Genomic DNA, 20,683 nt, shown 5'->3' with positions numbered 1-20,683 from the left:
ATTGTTTAATTTACTTGAACTGCAGAGAATAATTAATGAACAAAGTTGTGAAATTCTTAGTTTGAAGTATATTTAAGATGCAAGTTTTTTTAGTAGGGCCCATTCTGCTTTACTTCAATTCTCTAAAAAAAAATCACCGGAATGTAGAAAATAATGTATATTGTGAGAAAAATGTTCCACATAACTACAGATCACTTATTGTTATTCAGTAACATTTACTGTGTTATAAAAATTCCACATTTTGCCGCTTTGTTTCAGTGAAATCCTCTGAAAACCTCAAACCTATAGCTGCACCTGTCCTCATCTAACCCTGACAGGGTTTCCTGTCCAAACTATTTCAAAATCTCACACCAAGGTATGGTGAAAAGTTGGTAGTCCACTAGATTGGGCGGATTTTACACACTCAAGCTTAAATCTATATTAAATATAACAACAAAAAGAAAAACGAAAGAAAGAAAAATGTCTTTAAAAAAAAAAAAAAATGTGCATTTATTTTATTGGTATTTTAAGTGGCCAGGGGTCAGGTGAGCAAACTAGAACAAAAAAAAAAACAATTAAAAAATAGGCTCTAGCTATTTGCTATAAATATTTAATGAGAGCGAAAGGAGAAAACTAAACCTCATTTAATTAGCCATTTTATGCACCTGCTCCTTAAATCCAACTTCAACATTAAAGATGTTGAAAGAAATGCGGCAGGTAGTCTAATATTTGAATTTGTTTTATTCCAACCTAAATCTAGACTATTACGATTTATTCCTTTTAAAAACATATAATTAGCTAATTATTGAAGCTAATCCTTTTACTAGCATGATGTTAGCTTGCTAATGTGTTTAGGTGCTGCGGCTAATCAAGCTAATAGGAAAGCAGAGGGAAAAGGCTGGTTTGAAGACTGTTGGAGGACTTTTAGTGCTTTTATGGACCCATAAAGCCTCTTCCTCTTTGTTAAACTGCACTGGTAAGATATTTTTATGGCTATGGCTATAATTTCAGATAATCTGATCTGCTGAGCTGAGATGCTAACTTTATGTTGAAATGTTGCTGGTTAGAGCCCCACTTTCATCAGTACAATGGAAAAATATATGTGGAGTTGTTGTTTTTTTTTTTTAAAGCAAATCTTCATATATATGAACTATTTCGGCCTTTTGGGTTGTTTTGAGAGGAAATTCTACTTCCGTATATAAACGGTTGTGACGTTAGGAAGTCTGCTTAGCTTTACAGCAGTAAAGTTTACAATTTTAGACCTGTTTGTAAAAAAAAATCTTTATGATTTTAAATACTTTTCCTTAAGTTGTAAATTAAAAGTATTTATTTGAATTTCAACACCCTCTAAAATGGACAGGTTGATCCAAACTCCCCCATTACCATAATAAAGAGCTATATTTAAGATGCAGGTCCAGCAGATTCCACAACAGTTTCTTCCCCAATGCCATTAGACTGCTGAATGTTTGAACTAGTTTTCAAGGCTGCACTTTTAAAAAGATGAAATTGTCCAGAGAGTTGCTCCAAACAAAGTTTCTTTTTGTTTTACACTTTTGTAAACAAAATGAAAAATAAATCTGTCTAAGTCTCTCTCTTTTAGAGTTTTTTTTAAACGTTAGCAATCATTAAACAACCGATAACATGAAAAGCTAAAGTATCTAATGATTAATAATATGAAATCTTCTGTGATAAGTATTACAAAAATAAAGTAATATGAAAAATTTTAAGGTTTTAACACATTCTTTTAACCTACAAGTTTAAAAATCCTTCTTTTCTTTTTTTAAAGTAACAAAGAGTATATTTTACAATTATCTATTTCACGGCCTACCAAAGGTTTCATCAAGCCAATGGACATTTTTAACTAACTGGGTCCTCAAAATCTGTTAATTTATTTCTATTAAAAAATTTTAAGCTTTAAATTATTTTATTTCCAGATTACATGCTTTCTGGTAGATAAACAGTTCCTATATAGATCAAACAAACCTGGATCATAGTTGTTTGCCTTGGCCTGTGTGGGATTTCTAAATTTGGGCACATAAACAAACCATTAAATTTCCTTTATTTGACATAATAAAGAAACGAAAGCTATCATTGTTGCTTTAGGGAATCTGTATTAAGTGTTAGACGACTCAGTATTGATTTAGATGCTTATGTAAACCCGATTTTAAATTGAGAAAAAGGATTATGCAGATAATGAAATGAATCTCATTGTGATGATTCATGATTACATAAACATAATATCATCCAACTAATCCTAACATTGATTAATAGATTAATTTATTTATTTACATAATCTAGTCAGCTGTAAAGAAAATCTTTATTTTGATCTGAATTGGTATAGATTTTTTTTTACAAACACAAAATGTGGGGGCCTTGTGTTCAGCCTTTTAGTTTCAACTTTTTAGTTTCTACATTTCAGCAATTTTCCATGTTATTAACAGAAATACACAGACTGCTTAACATATCACACAAACACTCATTTTGTACTCCAGTCGCCGCTGCTGGTCCCTGGTGTGTCGGAGTTAAACTGCAAACCCTTCACTCTGGTATGTATCTGCAATAACAAACTCAGTGAGCCACCGAGAGGACGTTTCCATCTGTTTTTGTTTTTGTTTCTGTGACTTTGGCACGCATAGATTTAAAAAAGATCCTGTTACCCAGTGTGTGGCCCTGTCCTGAACCTGATCCTGAGGAGCTGAGTGATTTCACTGATCTCTATGGATCCCTCCAATTCCTGTTGACTTTTCAGGTCGTATTCTACTTAGTGTAATATACACCAAGTTTCTTTAAAATATTAACCTCTTGTAAGTCTAAAAATATGTAGACATGTATTTATTATTTTCTTTGTTTAACTTAACAGCAAGCTTATCTTGATAAAGTGATGTAATGAGAGTGCAAATCCTTCTTGCAGATAAAAGATCCAGGACCTTTTACGCCCAAATGGTCAGCTCCTATTAAGGCGTTTCTCCGTTCTTTCAGTTTGACCAATGCTGGGGTATGAAATAGCTCCCTTTCTTTTCGATTATTTACTGAGAAAGGTGATAAAGATCTACTTCTTTTTAACAGATAGGAATCCTCCTAAAATTGAACCACCATGAAGCTAAATCACAACACCACTTTAGGTAATGAGTGCCGTAGTTTTCTCTTTTTGAGTTTAAGTAGTAATGCTCCAAGTCACTACATATATCTCAGTGGTCTTTAAAAAATCCATATCATGTCTAGAAATATTTAATCATATTTTTGTAGTATCAGGTCCTGAGAATCAGTTTTAATTACATACATTCTAACTGGATCATAAATGTGTTTTTAATTCATTTAGAAATATTTTTGGTAGCTTTTTTATCGTGAGAAGACTGATTGTATCTAAAATCTGATTCTGAGCAAAAAAGATTTTAAAATGCTTAAAAATTAATAATTCTTCTTACTTGTTTTTTTTTTCCTGCAGAGTTTGGCTCAAAAGTAAAGTTACCCTTGCAGTCCAACCACCTCTGATGTTGGACATTGTTTGCTCTGCACCGTCAGTAATACTAGTTTAATATGTTTTGTTAATTATTCTGATAAATGTGATGTTTTTCTTTTAATGCCTTTACAAGTTTATAAATACTGCTGCTTATGCAGGTACGGTGAGGTCCCAGCTGTGTAATAACAGAGATTTTCTATCCTTTATAGAACTCCACGCGGTAATCAGAAAGGCTCATGGTGTCAGGGAGGACATCCTGTCGTGGGAGAAAGGTTCCCTCTCAGCATCCCACCCAGAGCCATGGATCAAGGCCTGTTCGGAGAGCTCAGCGTCCAGCTGGTTACGCTGCTCAGCCCCTGTCTGCTGCAGTACCCCAACTTGCCTACAGAACTATCTCGCATGCAAATATCCTTTTGGCTGATCAAATCATATTCTGTTCTAATTTCTTCATAAAAGCAAATAGAGAGTATCTAAAGTAGCAGATTTGTCACAAATTCAGACTTCTAATATGAGCTTGAGGCAGCTGCTTTAATCACATGATGACATCCGGTGTGTTTGTGCCTTTAGTGGGAAAATGGGGACAAGAGAGGACACCTTGTAACCTAAAGGTCATGGCACTCTGCCAAAATAGAAAGGACGGCTCCCTTTGGATTTAGTCCTGTGACTATTCTGGTGTATAATCATGAGTCAGGGAAAATGTTCAGTTTAGCTTTATTAGAGCTAGATGTTAAAACCCGCTGTTCTTAAATATCCAGCTGTTGAAGTTGTCTCATTTTAGATAGTCCCTATCCCCCTTTATAATACATGTAATAAAAAATACAGAAAAAAGCTTGATGCTGCCTTTTGTTAAAAAAAAAAAATCAAGATGTTGTCTGTACTGTCTAATTGTAAAGATTTATTAAAAGTGCCTCCTCCTGGCTGCCAACATTTGTCTTTAAACCAAAATTGGACCATTAGTATGGGCTATAATATGTGGATTGGTTAATTTTTTCTTTACCTGATTAAAAACAGGGACTGTTTGACTCTAAATAGCCAAAAAAAAAAAGGTTTCTATCTTTTGAAGGAGCAACTATGAACCTCATAAAAAGAAGTTTGTCACTAACTCCTGAAGAATGGGAGAGAACGTGCTGTATCTGAGAGGGAAAGCAGGGGCATGTTAAAATACTTTGGCTTGCAGCTATTACCAGTGGTTTCCTTCATCTGCAGTTTGACCACAAACAGTTGGTGCAGAGCTTTGCTGTTGTGGCAGGATGTGAGGCGGCCAGACTGAAAAAGGATGATCAGTCAGTCAGTTGATTGTTGGACCTTTGTCTAAGCATTTAGGGACCTTACTACGAAAAACGAATATGCAGTATGGTCTACTATATTATTATTTTAGACTTCCTTCTAAAGTAAAGACATTGTTAAAAAAACTACACATTCCCTCAAAAAGGGTTTTACAGATGAAGTCATACTGTAAGCTGATCTGGTTTCTGCCACACGAAGATGACAAAACCAGATTGTGTAGGAGCCAATTATTTTTTCTTAATGATGAAAAATGTTTTTTGTTTTTGTGCATAATCTAGCTAAGTTTATTTGAGATTATGTTTTTTAGTGGTTATTTAGTCATGTTCCTTTATTTTTTTGGTTAGTTATAATTAATTTAGGTTAATTATTTTTTATGAATAGGCAGTCAATGGTAGGACCAGCATGCATCTGGGTGGGCGTATAGTTTTTTTTTTACCAGCGCAAGAGAAACATGGAGGAAATGTTTGTCTTTTTGTTTGCTTGCCTGAGGAAAAAATAAACTGACAAAATTAAAGGAGTTTACCTGGAACATTTTTTTTATTTTGCCTGCGTAAAATAAGTCCACGGTGCATCTGTGGCCTTTGTGGATTTTCACTTTTTTGAGTCATCAAAGCTGGGCCACAACAAATTGCGTTGTAAATGCTGTAATTTTTGGTTTTGATAAGAACTTCCAGCATAGTTATTATACTCTCACATCCCTTTTGCAGAAGAAGTCAGTCTACCACTTGTTCTGATTTTTGGTGTTTAGGTTATTATTGTCAGCTAAAAGTTATTAAATCACGAAAAATACAAGTAAAAAAAAAATGTATTTTTATTTTTTGAGATAAAAACAAAAATAAGGCCTTAGCTAAAAAACATAAATTTTAATAAGAGTTCACAAACACAAATAAAACTAACTAAATGTGCTTAGTTTGTGCTTGTGTCTTTATCATAAAAACATTAATGAGGTCTAGTTTCTGGTTTCTCTTTTTAATTTTTTTAAATTATACTGAATTACAGCAGATGACAGGTATGGCAGTCAGGTTATTTGTCTGTGCTTTTTTGTCTTGCCCATGGTTTGTAAAATTGTAACTGAAACTAAAAATAAAAAAGGAATGTAAAATAAAAATGTTAACAAATACTAAAAACAAATGAAGACAAAAGTATAATTGAAAATTAAAAGACAAATCTAAGTAAAAATAAAAACCAATGAAAATTTATAAGCAAATTTTCAACCTTGATGTTAGATGATGACATTAGAAATAAAAAAAACAAAATAATTTAATCAGAGAGATGTGAGAAATTTGCTTTAGGACCTAATAATAGGAGAACATCTCTACTTCCTGTCTATTAATTACACTACTTGCAAATAATAAACATAATCAAGCAGTGTTTGTGTCTTTGTGCAAACCTAGATAATGAATAGCTAATCTAGTGTGTGGGAGAGGACAAAATGTTATATTTGTCTCAGTAACCTTTATTTTTATTGAAAACTTAGTTTCTGGTCAGCATTTGCTTTTTTAGCTTTAAATCTGCTTGGTTGTTTTGTCTCAATGTCAGGTTTGCCTTTGAAAGCATTTTCTAACAGACTGTTGTATTTTTTGTCGCACTTCAACAATTAGCCAACATTTAGTCTAGTTAGTCCTTTTGATGTGCAAACTTTCATAAATTCATTATGCTACAACAATCAATCTGAGCTGCATGGTGCAGCCCTACTTTCCTTTGTTTATTAAGGTGATTGTCAACTTTTCTTAATAAATTGTCCTTGACTTGGCGTGTTTTCAGGTGTTGGTTTACAGTCCCAGTAACATCCCTGTGTCTGCCCCATTAAGCTTCTTCCAAACCCTTCCTGCTGGTTTGGACTGCCAGCAGCTGGGGCTGGACAGGATCATCTGCTCCTCCTTCAAAGGTAAACAACAAGCATGGCTGGGAAAACAGCGTGTTCTTCAGATGCAGTGAATGTTTACCTGGAGGGGCCAGTTTTCCAATAAAAGTCTGGAAGTTCAGGGTTGGGAGGTTTGGCGTCCAGAACATTTAATCCCCTCTTGTAAAAACTTACTTAAACAATTAAAACACAGATTTGTTTTGTTCTAGGCTGCAGGGAATTGCATATAAAAAAAAACATGTTTAGCTATGAGACAATGATGCACAGGAAGCTATAATTATTGCCAGGAGCAGATAATTAAAATCAGATGAGGAAAAACACGAGCTAAAGAGCTAACCAGGCTTTCTGTTTTGTGCTTTTCTGTTTCAAATCTACTCCACTCTCATTTAGACTCTATTTATGTGCATTATTGTTACCTTTATAAAAATGTTCGTGCAGAAATTCAGGAGCCAAAGGGCGAGAACTGCACTATAACTGTATGGTCATTTCCCTAGCGACTATTTAAAACTCTAGTTTTCGCAGGGAGTGAGATTCATTTGCCTACATGATGTTGATGTAACCAGAGTAGGAGCTTTATGGTATCCCATAAAAGGATGGTCATGTTTACAATCATCCATGGGTTGGTTCCTCATTGTGTTGTATCCAGTAGTTGTCAGTTTGTGGTCATATAAAATTGAAATGTGACTCAGAGCAGTCATTGCATTCTTCATCTGGTTAGTCATTTGGATGAGCAGCCAAGCACATAAGTCCTGTAAAGCTTAAGGTCATATTTGGGATAAAAACGTTGACAATTTTCATAATAATTTAATAAATAAAAACAGATTTATGAATTTTTCCTTATGCCAATTCTGACTACAGGAGAATCTGTTCTCTGATATATTAGGCTGAAAAGCTCTGCTTTATTTTTCTGATACGTTTTATTTTTTATATATTATTTTGAAATGTACTCTTATCCAAGTAAATTTAAAAATTACATATATTTCATATATTAATGTATATTTATTTTGATAATCACCTAATAAAGCCCAGAATTGAGTGTTTCAGAAATGTTACTCAAATGGCTGCAGTCAATGTGTAAAATGCTGATGCAACAGTCGTCCAGCTGACTGTAAATGACGCCAACCACCATGAGGCTAAACCACAAAATGACAAAGCTTGTAACATTATTTTTAGCCAAATATACATATAAGCCAGATAGCTCCAGAATAAGCAGTTTAGGATGCTGTATACAAAAACATTAGTGGAAAATTAGATGGAAGAAAAAGGTGTAGTAGAAAAAATTGCAACAAGTCATTTTTTTCTTAAAATAAATGCATCTGTTCTTGGATTGAGGAGCTAAAAGAGACATCTTGCCAATGGAACAAGACATTTACACTTTAAATAAGAAAACACAATTGCATTAACTTATTTCAAGTGCATCTTATCTAATTATCTTATTTTAAGAGTAAAAATACTCATTCCATTGGCAAACTGTCTCATTTATCTGTTCAAATTAAGGGTAAATACATTTAATTTAAGACATTTTTACTTATTTCTAGACACATCAGAAATTGTGAAGCAAAGTACAGTTTTGGGTAAATTCAGATTTTGACAGCAGCTGAAGTTTGTGCTTCAAGGACAGCCACACACAGCCTTTTTCTTTGACATAGCTATGTTAAAAGAAAAATGATTAGAGGTTTTGAGTCATCAATTCACATAAATACATTTAGTTTCATTTGAAAGTCGAAGAATGTGGAAGAAGACAGGAAAACAGCAGAAACCAGGGTGCTGTAGGTTTTTATTAGCTATAATCATATACACTATAAAGCACTATAAAGCATTATACATAAAGCTATATATTGCCTTTTTTATTTCAGTACTCTATTGCTGGATTGACTTTGAAATGACATTCAAGTTTAAGATAGACCTGTTTGTGTTTCTATATGTTCTAAAAATATCTTTTTAATTTTATACCATAATTACAGGTGCTGGTCATAAAATTAGAATATCATGAAAAAGTAGATTGATTTCAGTAATTCCATTTAAAAATTGAAACTTGTATATTATATTCATACATTACATACAAACTCATATATTTCAGATGTTTATTTTGTTTAATTTTGATGATTACAAATGAAAATCTCAAATTCATCATATCAGAAAATTAGAATATTACTGAAGACCAATAAAAACAAAGGATTTATAGAAATGTTGGCCAACTGAAAAGTATGAACATGAAAAGTATGAGCATGTACAGCACTCAGTATTTAGTTGGGCCTCCTTTGGCCTGTATTACTGCAGCAATGCGGCGTGGCATGGAGTCGATCAGTCTGTGGCACTGCTCAGGTGTTATGATAGCCCAGGTTGCTCTAATAGTGGCTTTTAGCTCTTCTGAATTGTTGGGTCTGGTGTATTGCATCTTCTTCACAATACCCCATAGATTTTCTATGGGGTTAAGGTCAGGAGAGTTTGCTGGCCAATTAAGAACAGGGATACCATGGTCCTTCAACCAGGTACTGGTAGCTTTGGCACTGTGTGCAGGTGCCAAGTCCTGTTGGAAAATGAAATCTGCATCTCCAAAAAGTTGGTCAGCTGCAGGAAGCATGAAGTGCTCTAAAACTTCCTGGTATGTGGCTGCGTTGACCCTGGACCTCAGAAAACACAATGGACCAACACCAGCAGATGACATGGCACCCCAAACCATCACTGACTGTGGAAACTTTACACTGGACTTCAAGCAACGTGGATGAAGTGCCTCTCTTCTTTTCCTCCAGACTCTGGGACCTTGATTTCCAAAGGAAATGCAAAATTTACTTTCATCAGAGAACATGACTTTGGACCACTCACCAGCAGTCCAGTCCTGTTTCTCTTTAGCCCAGGCAAGACGCTTCTGACGCTGTCTGTGGTTCAAGAGTGGCTTGACACAAGGAATGCGACAGCAGAAACCCATGTCTTTCATACGTCTGTGTGTGGTGGTTCTTGAAGCACTCACTCCAGCTGCAGTCCACTCTTTGTGAATCTCCCCCACATTTTTGAATGGGTTTTGTTTCACAATCCTCTCCAGGGTGCGGTTATCTCTCTTGCTTGTACACTTTTTTCGACCACATCTTTTCCTTCCCTTCGCCTCTCTATTAATGTGCTTGGACACTGAGCTCTGTGAACAGCCAGCCTCTTTAGCGATGACCTTTTGTGTCTTGCCCTCCTTGTGCAAGGTGTCGATGGTCGTCTTTTGGACAACTGTCAAGTCAGCAGTCTTCCCCATGATTGTGTAGCCTATAGAACTAGACTGAAAGACCATTTAAAGGCTTTTGCAGGTGGTTTGAGTTAATTAGCTGATTAGAGTGTGGCACCAGGGGCCATCAATTTTGAACCTTTTCACAATATTCTAATTTTCTGATATGATGAATTTGAGATTTTCATTTGTTGTCATTTGTAATCATCAAAATTAAACGAAATAAACATCTGAAATATATGAGTTTGTATGTAATGTATGAATATAATATACAAGTTTCACTTTTTAAATGGAATTACTGAAATCAATCTACTTTTTCATGATATTCTAATTTTATGACCAGCACCTGTACAGTCAACAGCCTGCTGCTGGTATTTGCAATGTGCCCATCTATTAATGACAGTATATATATCAGAGGCAGCTCACAGACCAAGGACTTGTTATTTTTTAAACGCAGGGTTCATTTTCCAACTGGGAAAATGTGAAATTTAATTTTATAATTTTCAAATTCTTAATAAGTTGGCAAAAATAAATTTAACATAAAATTCAGGAATGTATTTGAGTCTATAGCTTATTGCTCTTTTGTTCACCTAAGATAACAAAAAATAATTATTATAAGATAAATCGATAGATAATATTGTTTATATTCACTTTGCTCACCAAATCCTATGATTTAGTTCCCAACATTGATGGTTTTGAGCTTCTGATGGTGGCAACAGAACCACACAAAATTCAGAAAACCAAAAATGTCCATTTGGCTGCTTTTTTAGAACAGTTTTGTACATCAACCAAAGTCAGTTTGGTGTTTGCTTACACATTTTACTCTGCAGTTTTGTTTAGCTTTTTAGTTTTCTTATTTAGCTTTTTACCAACAAACCAAGGAGATCAGAGATTGCATCGTGAATTTATATTTAATGCTGAATGATTCAGTCCAGACAGACGTTTCCTCTGCCCTCTCTGGGTCTACATTTCTTATAACTCATCCAAAATAGTTAGTTATCCTGAGCTATTTTCTGTATTTGTGCTGCTATTCGTTTAGGCTGCTGGATGACTTTTGGACCACTTTTCATCATTGTGCTTCATTCTATCTCTATTCTCCAAGTCTGCTGTATTTTATTAGCTCAGCCTCTATCTTTATTCTCTCTCTGCTTTTTCTCATCATTGTAGCTTCATCTGGTCTGTTCCTGTTCACAAGTGACTCCATCATGAATTTAAGTATCAGCTGTGCTGCTCTCATTGATTTCTCTGTTTATAGATGTTGGAGTTTGGTCTGTTTTTCAGAGTAGTCCTGTTTGTTTTGCTGTGACCAGCAGAACTGGCTTGGAGCTAGTCTACCTGGCTGTGTCTTTCCTGGAGGGAGCCACCTGTGGAGCCAGTTAAAGTTACCTTTTCTATATCTGCCTTTTTCTGTATATCTGCTTCTCTCTCCTTGAACCCCTGTCAGCCTTGGCAGATGGCTGCTTAGAATGAGCCTGGTTCTGCCAGTGGTTTCTTCCTGTTAAAAGGAAGTTTTTCACTCTCAACAGCTGCTACAAGCATGCTTGGTGTTTGCTGAAGAGTCAACGACAAATCTTCGCCACAGTCTAATCCAGGAGAAGCATTTCTTTAATGACTGGATGCAATCAACTGTTTTTTTTTTTTGACAGAGGCATTTAACCAATCTGACTGCATTATCTCTGTAAAGTTCCTTGAGATGATGTGTGTTGTGAATTGGCGCCACATAAATAAACAGAAACTATACTGAAAATAGGGCTTTATTTAAACTTTGTTTTCATTCCTGTTTTTCCTAAAAAAAAAAATTATTTTCACCCATTTAAATAAAATTTTTTTTTTTTTTTTTTTTTTTTTTTTTTTGAAGCCTGAATCACATCTGTTTATTGCTGGTTGCGTTATGAAATGTTTTATTCAAATCTGACCACCTGAGGGCGCTGTTTCTCTCTTTATACATCAGCGTCAACCGAATGACATCATTTTTACATACTGAGGAGTCATGGCTAGAGACCTTTAGGAACCAATAATGTATAGCAGGATAATGAGAACTGACACAGCAGGTGGGTGAGGCTATCATTGTTTTTATTTATTTATTTTTTTATGTGTTAGGATCCTATGATGATTTCGTGCACAGCTGTGGTGTTGTGTACACTGTGGAGCAAGAAAACTGGGATGACCCAGAGCAGGAAGCAGGCCATGCCCCAGTTCAGCAGAGTCTCCTGGTCTTCCTCTTCTTACAGCATATCGACCCCTTCACCTCTGAGCTCAGGGATATAGTAGGTGAGAGACCTTCACCATTGCGGGTGTAAACACAAAACCCTAAGCAGAAAAAGCTCTTAACAATACATGTTTGGTTATCCTAATTTATATATTAAATTGGTAGGGCTCTAATTGTACATATTTTTTAAATAAATTGATTTTTTTTTTTCATATTCCTTAAAAATTTCCTCTAAGGCTGTAACATCCTTAAGCTCTCATGAAAAGGAATATTTAAATCCCTAAACCTTGTTTTCCCTGCAGCTGATGAGTTGTTGATAGAGCACCATCTAGAGGATATTCTGAGCAACAACAACCAGGCTGTCACATCAGCCTTGAAGGCTGAACTTTTCAACACACTGGAAGCTTCAAAGCAACGAAAAAAGGCAAGACTGAATTTTTATCTTTAGTTTTGTATGTCTTCTTGTTTATGTTAGCAATTATAATCTGACTCGAATCAGACTTTAATAAATAATAAATGTAACAACCCTACAAACATCTGTGTATTTAGACCACCACAAAGAAACACATAATGTGAAATAAAAGGCTTTTCTCTTCTTTTTTTGTACAAATAATCAGACAAACTTGGCATGTAATTGTAGCCGTTCCTGAGAATCAACTGCACTTTGTTACGTTTACATCAATTGCAGCAGCTTAGCTCATTTAGAGAGGAATTTATCTCAGTCAGATTGGGTTGGTCCCTGCAGAAATATGCACATTTGAAGAATGTTCAAGGTTGGTTTTCTGCTTTGCAGTCTCCAAAATAGTTCCCTTTTTCTAGGAAAACCTTCATCTATCTTTACATTTGCTTTACATTTCTTTCCTACAGAAGAAAATTATCCCCGCAACATGATGCAGCTACCACCTTGGTTCACTGGAAGCTACATACTGAGGGTGTTACATGTAGACTAAAAACCAACACAGCTATTTTTCTCTTTATATACACTTTGCTGTTATCCACATAAAATATCAATAATTCATTCCTTGCACTCTTTTTGCACAATGTCATTATCACTTTATCTGGATTTATAGTTATACATATGCATATATATATATATATATATATATATATATATATATATATATATATATATATACACGAGTTATATTATCTTGTGTGGTTTGTTGTAAGTTTGTATCTGGAGCATGTAACAAAAATAATTTCCCTCTGGGATTATTAAAGTATGTCTGATATTTATTCTGATTCTGAATAAAAGCATTGAAGCATTTGGTTTTAAGGGGGGTCAAATGTGTGTTTTCTTTTAAAAGAAATCAAGATATTCATAATCTTTCATTGTTATTGTTTTATGTTTGTGTTTTAAGAGACAAGAGAAGCTGCAGTCTGCAGCTGAAGTGATCCTCAGCTCCACCATCAGCATAGTGAGCTCCAGCAGCAACATCAACTTTAGGAATACATGCTTAAAACTCATGAAGGTGGTTTGATATTGTTTTTCTTAAGTATATATATTTTAAAAGGCCTAAAATATAAATGTACATCTTCCATTGATGTGTTTGTCAGGTATGTGACACTCATGAGTTATCAGCCTCTCTGAAAGAGTCCCTGTGGAGGGTGACGTCATGGAAATTTGTCTCTAAAGTCAAGTGCTATTCTGCTCAGGTGAGTGGGCTGCTTAGTACCAACATATATATATATATATATATATATATATATATATATATATATATATATATATATATATATATATATATATATATATATATATATATATATGTATATGTATATGTGTCTGCTTTTAGCTTTATTTTAAGTCACTTTTGTAAGATATTCTTCTAACAGGTCAAGGATCAAGCTGAGAGTGATGCACTCTGCAGAGCTGAAATCTGAAACATAATCCCAGGAATGCATTTGGAATGAATTATCCTGCAATTATTTTCTGTGTCTAGTACACTGGGGAAAATATAATTTACACAACAGTTGTTCCTGTTATTTGCTGTTCGACTATAGATCTTAATTGCCCTTATACTTGTTTTTGATGGCTGTTGCTGAAATAAATTTTGTGTTTAAAACATACTGTGCAGTTTAATTTCTTACAGTTTTGAAAGAAAGTCAGTCAAACAGAATCAACCGGTTGACTTTAAACAAAGTAATTCAGTTGAAAAAGTATCCATGATGAGGAATGAAATGAATATATCTGTTCCCGCTGAGTCTCCTATTGACTATTACTGTTAATTACGCTTGACAGCTCATTTTTATCAGAAAATGAAAAACTTAAAATATCTAATTTAAACAGACTGACGTTTAAAACTACATCAATAGTCACCATTTGTCATAGTGAACATATTCTAAAGGTGCTGACAGCCCAGATAATCCACACATAGAACAAAACCAACAAATAAGCATATAAATAATGCTGTTTTATGAAACATGGCAGAGGTATTGAGCACATTAAAAAAGGGATGTGGAAAAAGGCATGGAAAGCCAAGATACCAGCTGAAATCTATTGGTGAATGGAAAGCCATCCTCAGCAGAGCAAATAAAAGATGTTTCATTACCAAGGTGTTACGCTAGGAGCAGCTCAAGATGGGTAACAGCAAATTACTCTTTCAAAACCTGCACAAACATATTAATGCAAATCATTCTGGTGGCGCTGGCTGCAGAGTGATTTTAAAACCTGCGAATATTCCAGTGAGCACTGTGGGGCGCCATGCTTTTGAAGTGGAAAGAATCACTTGGCCATAAATGGACCAGGAAGTAATTAGCAGGAACAATTGTTTGAAATAAATAGGCAGTGTACTACCAATGAGTAGAGAGAGCCAGACTGAAAGGCAGCACAGAAGCACTGATCATGGCAGCACAGCAGAGAAAAACAGGTCTAGATCTACCATACCAGGTAAGATCCCAGGTGCAGGCTTTGCAAAGAGGCCCCAGAAACATTCACAGCGCAGTGAATGCAGCAGTATGATCATACATGGTCTGCTTTTACCAACTGGCTAACTGGAAAGTAGATTTTGAAAGGTCGGTGTGACATGTTGACATATCTGCTGTATGTTCCATAAAACAAAATTCAATAAAGTTTGCATAACAAAAAAAATTTTGAGTGTCTAATTATTCATCTACTATAAGTTTGTTTAAGCACACTTATCTGTTTTGTATATGCGATTTGTCCAATAAATGAATGGCAAGCTTTGGCCAAGGGGTCCAAATAAGAGGCAACGTGCAACCAGCCGCTCACCTCACAGAAAAGATTAGGGTGGATTTTTGGCAGCTACGTTCTAATAACCAAGTTTTTGTCATTTAGACTAAAGATAAAATAATATCCATGCATTAAAGTATTGCACAATTGCATAAACTATGGCTTAAATATGGTTCCTCCAGATTAAAACGTATTTGGAAGAATTCTAATAAAAATTATATATAATTTAAATATAATGAATATAATAATTGCTTTTTCTTTTAGATATTTGAAGTGTGTAAATTCTTAATGCAACGACACCTCTAGAAACAATGCAGAAAAATGAAGGGAGTTGCAATTTAGACTGCGTGAATAGATCTAATTAACTTGGAATGTTATGATCCAAATCTTTATAACACTAATAATTCATTTCCTCCTGGACAAGAGGAATAAGTAGACCTGATAATAGAAAAACAAACAAGACTATTTTAGTTTTAGACACTGATTATAAAGCAAAGAAATAGTTTTAGTGAGTTTGTGTATGTGAAAATAACTATTTCTAAAAAATTATTGTTATGAATCCATCAGCGTATTTTATGCTTGATTTGCTTTAATCAAACCGCATCTACACATAATTTAAAAATATAGAGGGTTCAGTGTGACTCAATCTTTTTATTATATCATTAATTTCTTTATACCTTGACAGAGAACCTAATGATTTAGAGCCCGGTTGTATTACAAATGTCCGCTTGTGATGCTCTTACATAATTATCGGCTTATTACCTGAGTCTTCAAAGCCAGGCCCTTCCCACAACATGAACCTGAGCCAATTATTTGTCACCAAACAACATAAAAACGGAGGTGTGGAAGAAAATCAGGGAGCAGAGATCACTCATTCACATCCAAAGCTTCACTGACACTTCAATATGGACAATCCAGGTTAGTGTTTTTTTTTTACTGATGGTGCAGAAAACATCAAAATTTTAAAATGTAAATGAGACATGCAATGGCAATGATATGATTTTTGTTTTAGATTTTTTTTAAATCAACTAGAAAGCAATATTTTGAGTATCCTGTCTTTAAAGCGCAGGCTGGAGACCATTTTCAAACCTTTAATAATAGTTTTTCAAACATGCAAATTTCAGTTTATTTAAAGGGACACTTTTCACCACAAATTAATAGAAAAAAACACAAACACACATATCCAGTGACTCTTACTCCATAACAGACAAATTTATTACATTTGGCGAAGCATCTTTGAAACCAGACCCAGTTTTGCTGTATTTTTCAAATTCATATTTTGAATATATAACAATTTACTAATTCATTTTTACTTATAAGTAATAACAGGTTTAGATCTTATTAGTTTGTTCTTCCATGGAAATATTTATCTATTAATATGTCATAAATGTTGCACAAAGACAGAGGAATATGTAGATAATGCTTTATGACTGTCCTTTTCTATGCATATTTCTCAGTGACTCAGCAGTGCAGATACTAGGGTCAAAATGATAGCATCATGGAAGAGAAGCTGAAGCTTCAGAAAAACACGACTGACCTGCTGCAAGACAGTAACTTTACTTATAACTTAGAAAACACAGCGACTCTGAAAATCATGTGTGCATTTTACCAAAGGTTTTACATTCTTCTTTTAATATAACATTTAAAAAAAAAAAACTAATATTACTACTAATACAATTTTTCTTTCACCACTACTTTAGGCATTTTTACCCGGTTTGCACACCTATGAGTAGAGAATTGTTGTGAAACATGAGGTTTGTCTTTTTGCAAGTAAAATTGAATTATTAGTATAGTCTAAGTACTTATTTTTAATCAACCAACCTTGAGTTTACCTGCTCCTCATCTGTTGTAACTCAAAGTAGATTTCTCTGCCCTCTGTCATTGCATATCTTCAGGCGTGTTTCTGTAGTTTTGCCCACTGTGGACCTGGGTGAGTTGTGGTGGTTTGAGGTTGTACCTTTTTCTAGTGTCTGCTGTCGTCTGCTGCATCACTGCTGTAAAGTGAGATGCCTTCATAGACCAGTCTTCTTTAGGCTTCCCTAGTGGTTACTTTCTGGAGGCGGCAATCCAGCATCGCTATGGAAGGTGTCCTAAAGCTGTGCGTTAGGGCTGCTGTTGGGCTACGATGGCAGTGGTATTGATAAGGACAGCTCTCTTTATGGTGCTGGTACTGGTGCTTAGGTTCACTTAGCCCAATCCTGAGGATTTTTCAGAAGCACTGCTGATGAAGATCAATTACCCTTGCTCTGGATCTGTTACAAGCCCAGCTAGCACAGCTTTGGATGCTGAGGTGGCCCTGCCTTTATAGGTCTTTTATTTTCAATGCATGAGGCTGGTGGTTAGACAGTGGTGCTGCTACTGAGGGGTGGTTGAGAGATGCTTTGAGATATTAAAATGGGCTACCTGGGCATTTTCATATATAATAGTTATTGTAGAAAATCAACCTTTGACTTGAGATCTACGTTATGTTATCACTAGATTATGTTGTGAGCATTTTGTGAGTAGCTGCTGTAGTATGCAGGTTAAATCCTTCTCTCACGACGTTGCTTCTTTTGAGGTTATGGTCTGACCTTTTCTGGCCTTAAAGTCATCCTGCAGGACTAACATTTCCTCCCCGGGAACCTTAAATAAGGTGTTATCCAGGTCAGACTTCAATCAACATCAAGCATTGGAGTAAAGGCTCTGATCATGGCTATTTGGCTGCTTGCAAGAGTCAAATATTATGAAGCTTTGAGTTTGCCCATAGGAAGCCCAGGGAGATGGTTTATAAAGCTGATCCCATAAACAAAACCTAAGCTGGGGATTTCTTAGCTCTTCTAATGGCTGTCCGTTCCAAAAGAAAGTGTATCTACCATTTTCCTCATTCAGCTGGCCTTTATTGGGTAGATTGCAGTGATAATCTGGGATTGAATTAGCCATCTGGAAAAACCTAATCCCACTGTCCTATGAATTACTGGCCTATTACAGTAGTACTGTAATTTAGCAAGTAAAATGGTGATCTGAGGACTGTCTTTTAAAACAGCAAGCCCCTCATAAGTAAATCAGATAAAATAATTGATAGATAGAAACAGAACAGAACCAATAAAATGATGTGATGATGTTATAGTTTGGAGTCAAATTATCTTTTAAAAAACAACAAGCAATATAACAGGTTTAATAAGCAATTCGCAATGCAAATCAGAAATAAAACTTATTTTAATAAATTATTAAATTTCCTTAATGTTGCTATTGATTAACCCTCTGAAGGACAGATGAGTTTCAAAAATGAAGAATAAACATCCAAATAATGAGTGTTTATTATTGAATATCTTCTTCTTTTTTTTTTAGTCACTTATGAGGAACTGAAGACTCTTCTGGCCAACAGCAAAAACCTGATTCTGATTGACGTCCGTGAGAAAAACGAGGTGGACCAAGGATGCATCCCCAGATCCACCCACATTGCCCGTAAGAGCTGGTTTATTAAATGCAGTTGAATAGCTTTGTTTTGTATTAGACTGTTCTTTTATTGTCACTCGATTGTGCCAAAGGTCTCCTGTTGTCACTTTCTCCTGTTTCTTTTTACAGTTGGCACTGTTGAGGCTGCTTTTAAAATGAATCCAGCAGACTTCCAGGCCACATATGGGATTCCCAAACCTGCAGTGGATGCACCTGAGCTGGTGTTCTACTGCCGATCAGGAAAGCGATCAGCAGAGGCCATCAGCAAAGTCAAACAACTTGGATATGTGACGTAATTACGTTTTTGTTTTGTTTTTTGCAGCCTGAGTATGACTTCATTGATTCCTAAAGATCCATAATCTTAACTTTGGTGTTTCTGTTCTCTTTTGCAGAGCACGCAATTACACCGGCTCCTACCTTGACTGGGAAAAGAGGGAGGGATGAATAATGAGGAAGAGCCTCACCCTGAGCACTATATTTATATAATAATATAAGACCTGAAAAAATGTTGGAAGAGATTTTTTTATGAATAATTTGATGTTGGTTCTCATAAGACATGTATGGGAATTTTACATGTGTGAATAAACAACATACAAATAAAATAAGCTATGATTCTTCTTCCAATTGTGTTCTTAAAGAGTAACATTGAGTCCTTAAAAGAAATACTTATATTTTGACTTTAAACTGATAAATCTACAAAGACATAGGTCCTCTTTTGCTATAAAAAACAGACCTGATTCATTAGTAGCCCCTCATCTAAGTAATTTACAAAAAAAAAATATGTTAAAATTTCTATATGCTTTAGTTTTTATTTCTTTTATAATTTGTGCTCCTCTGGTACTTATATCATTCTGGTTTGTGGCAGCATATATTATCCAGCTAAAATATTTTTTCTAGAATTTTCGTTAACTTTGGAAATTGGTAGAGGAAATTTTAGCTTCCTCTAAATCAGGATTCCTTTGAAGACCTGTCAAATTTTTCCCTCTTTGTTGAAGGTATATCTTTGAATGTCTGCATTTGGTAAAATATCAGCACATTACAAGGTAACTGTGAAAGGAAGAGCAGCAGCAGTTAGCTGTGTGCAGTTACCAATGAAGATACACCATGAGCAGGCGAAGCAGTTACTATGTTCAGTTACGCTTCAGTCAAAGAAGAAGAAATCAAAGTTTTTCTTCTGTTTTGGGATGGATGGCATTTTGAGGTGAACTATGTTGCTCCTGCTGGAAGCATCATTCATGACTGGTTTCTATTAAAGAATTGAATTAATTAATGTGACACAAAGATGCCCTTTGTTGATGCTGCTAGATATATTTACCATATTAGAAAGTGATAATTGAAGGTTTGATTGGTGAAGAGATAATGACCAAATGAATTGAGCTAAATTCAAATAGTACAGTTTTTATCTCTGATTTATTTCAGCATGTCAATATTAAGTCTAATAGTTAACAGTAAGTTGAAAGATTAGCTTAAAGTTATCTAGCCTTAAATGTCCGGGTTCTGTAGATAATTAAGTTTAAAGCAAATGAAGTCAAAACCCCTTTGTGTTTAAAGTTACAATTTCTCTATTTTTACATTCAAACTTTTTCCAAATGAACATTTTAACACAGACATTATTAAATGGTCACATTAGTGGTATAATTTGTTTAGGCTTACCATCAGAGCAGCTCGGGTTATCCTGAACTATCTTTAAGTTATGCTGCTATAGACTTATGATGCTGGAAGACATAAAGACATACTTTTTCATGTTCTTTTTGTTTTTTCTCATTCTTTTTAGTTGTAACACCATCCTGGAGGGAGGCATCAGCTTGGTTGCTGCTATCAAACGATTATAGATGAGCCTGTTTTTCAGTGTTTAGTCCTGTTTTCTCCTAGACACAGCAAGGGATTAGCATTCATTGTGACCAAATTGAATGCTCCCTTCCAAATGTTTGCACATAAAAACAGGTTCATGAAGAGTATTAATGGATCAATGCTTCTATGTTCCTTTTGTACATTTTATACCAATTACTTATGTTTTTATAAATAGTAAAAGCCAATTATTTTTA

General features: G+C 34.9%; 2 protein-coding genes across 2 annotated transcripts; both read left to right on the top strand.

Moving 5' to 3' along the window:
• The first annotated feature begins 595 nt into the window (after window positions 1–595).
• Window positions 596–14,034, top strand: zgc:195212 (DUF4554 domain-containing protein). The gene is made up of 14 exons (XM_038286620.1): window positions 596–696; window positions 835–955; window positions 2,472–2,525; window positions 2,616–2,728; window positions 2,891–2,974; window positions 3,046–3,101; window positions 3,425–3,496; window positions 3,649–3,844; window positions 6,491–6,614; window positions 11,902–12,072; window positions 12,313–12,434; window positions 13,372–13,482; window positions 13,568–13,666; window positions 13,847–14,034. Exons 1-14 carry the CDS (start codon window positions 676–678, stop codon window positions 13,892–13,894), a joined length of 1,392 nt encoding a protein of 463 aa, XP_038142548.1. The 5' UTR covers window positions 596–675; the 3' UTR covers window positions 13,895–14,034.
• A 1,943-nt stretch (window positions 14,035–15,977) lies between these two features.
• On the top strand, window positions 15,978–19,144 carry LOC119784533 (thiosulfate:glutathione sulfurtransferase-like). The gene is made up of 4 exons (XM_038286626.1): window positions 15,978–16,121; window positions 18,531–18,647; window positions 18,768–18,930; window positions 19,031–19,144. The coding sequence occupies exons 1-4, from the start codon at window positions 16,109–16,111 to the stop codon at window positions 19,080–19,082; spliced, it is 345 nt and encodes a 114-aa protein (XP_038142554.1). The 5' UTR covers window positions 15,978–16,108; the 3' UTR covers window positions 19,083–19,144.
• Window positions 19,145–20,683: the final 1,539 nt, after the last annotated feature.

This window comes from Cyprinodon tularosa, unplaced genomic scaffold (genome assembly GCF_016077235.1).
Source record: "Cyprinodon tularosa strain WSP-4 unplaced genomic scaffold, ASM1607723v1 ctg228, whole genome shotgun sequence".
In the NCBI taxonomy this organism is placed as follows: Eukaryota; Metazoa; Chordata; class Actinopteri; order Cyprinodontiformes; family Cyprinodontidae; genus Cyprinodon; species Cyprinodon tularosa.
This window is presented reverse-complemented; position numbering and strand designations above follow the sequence as displayed.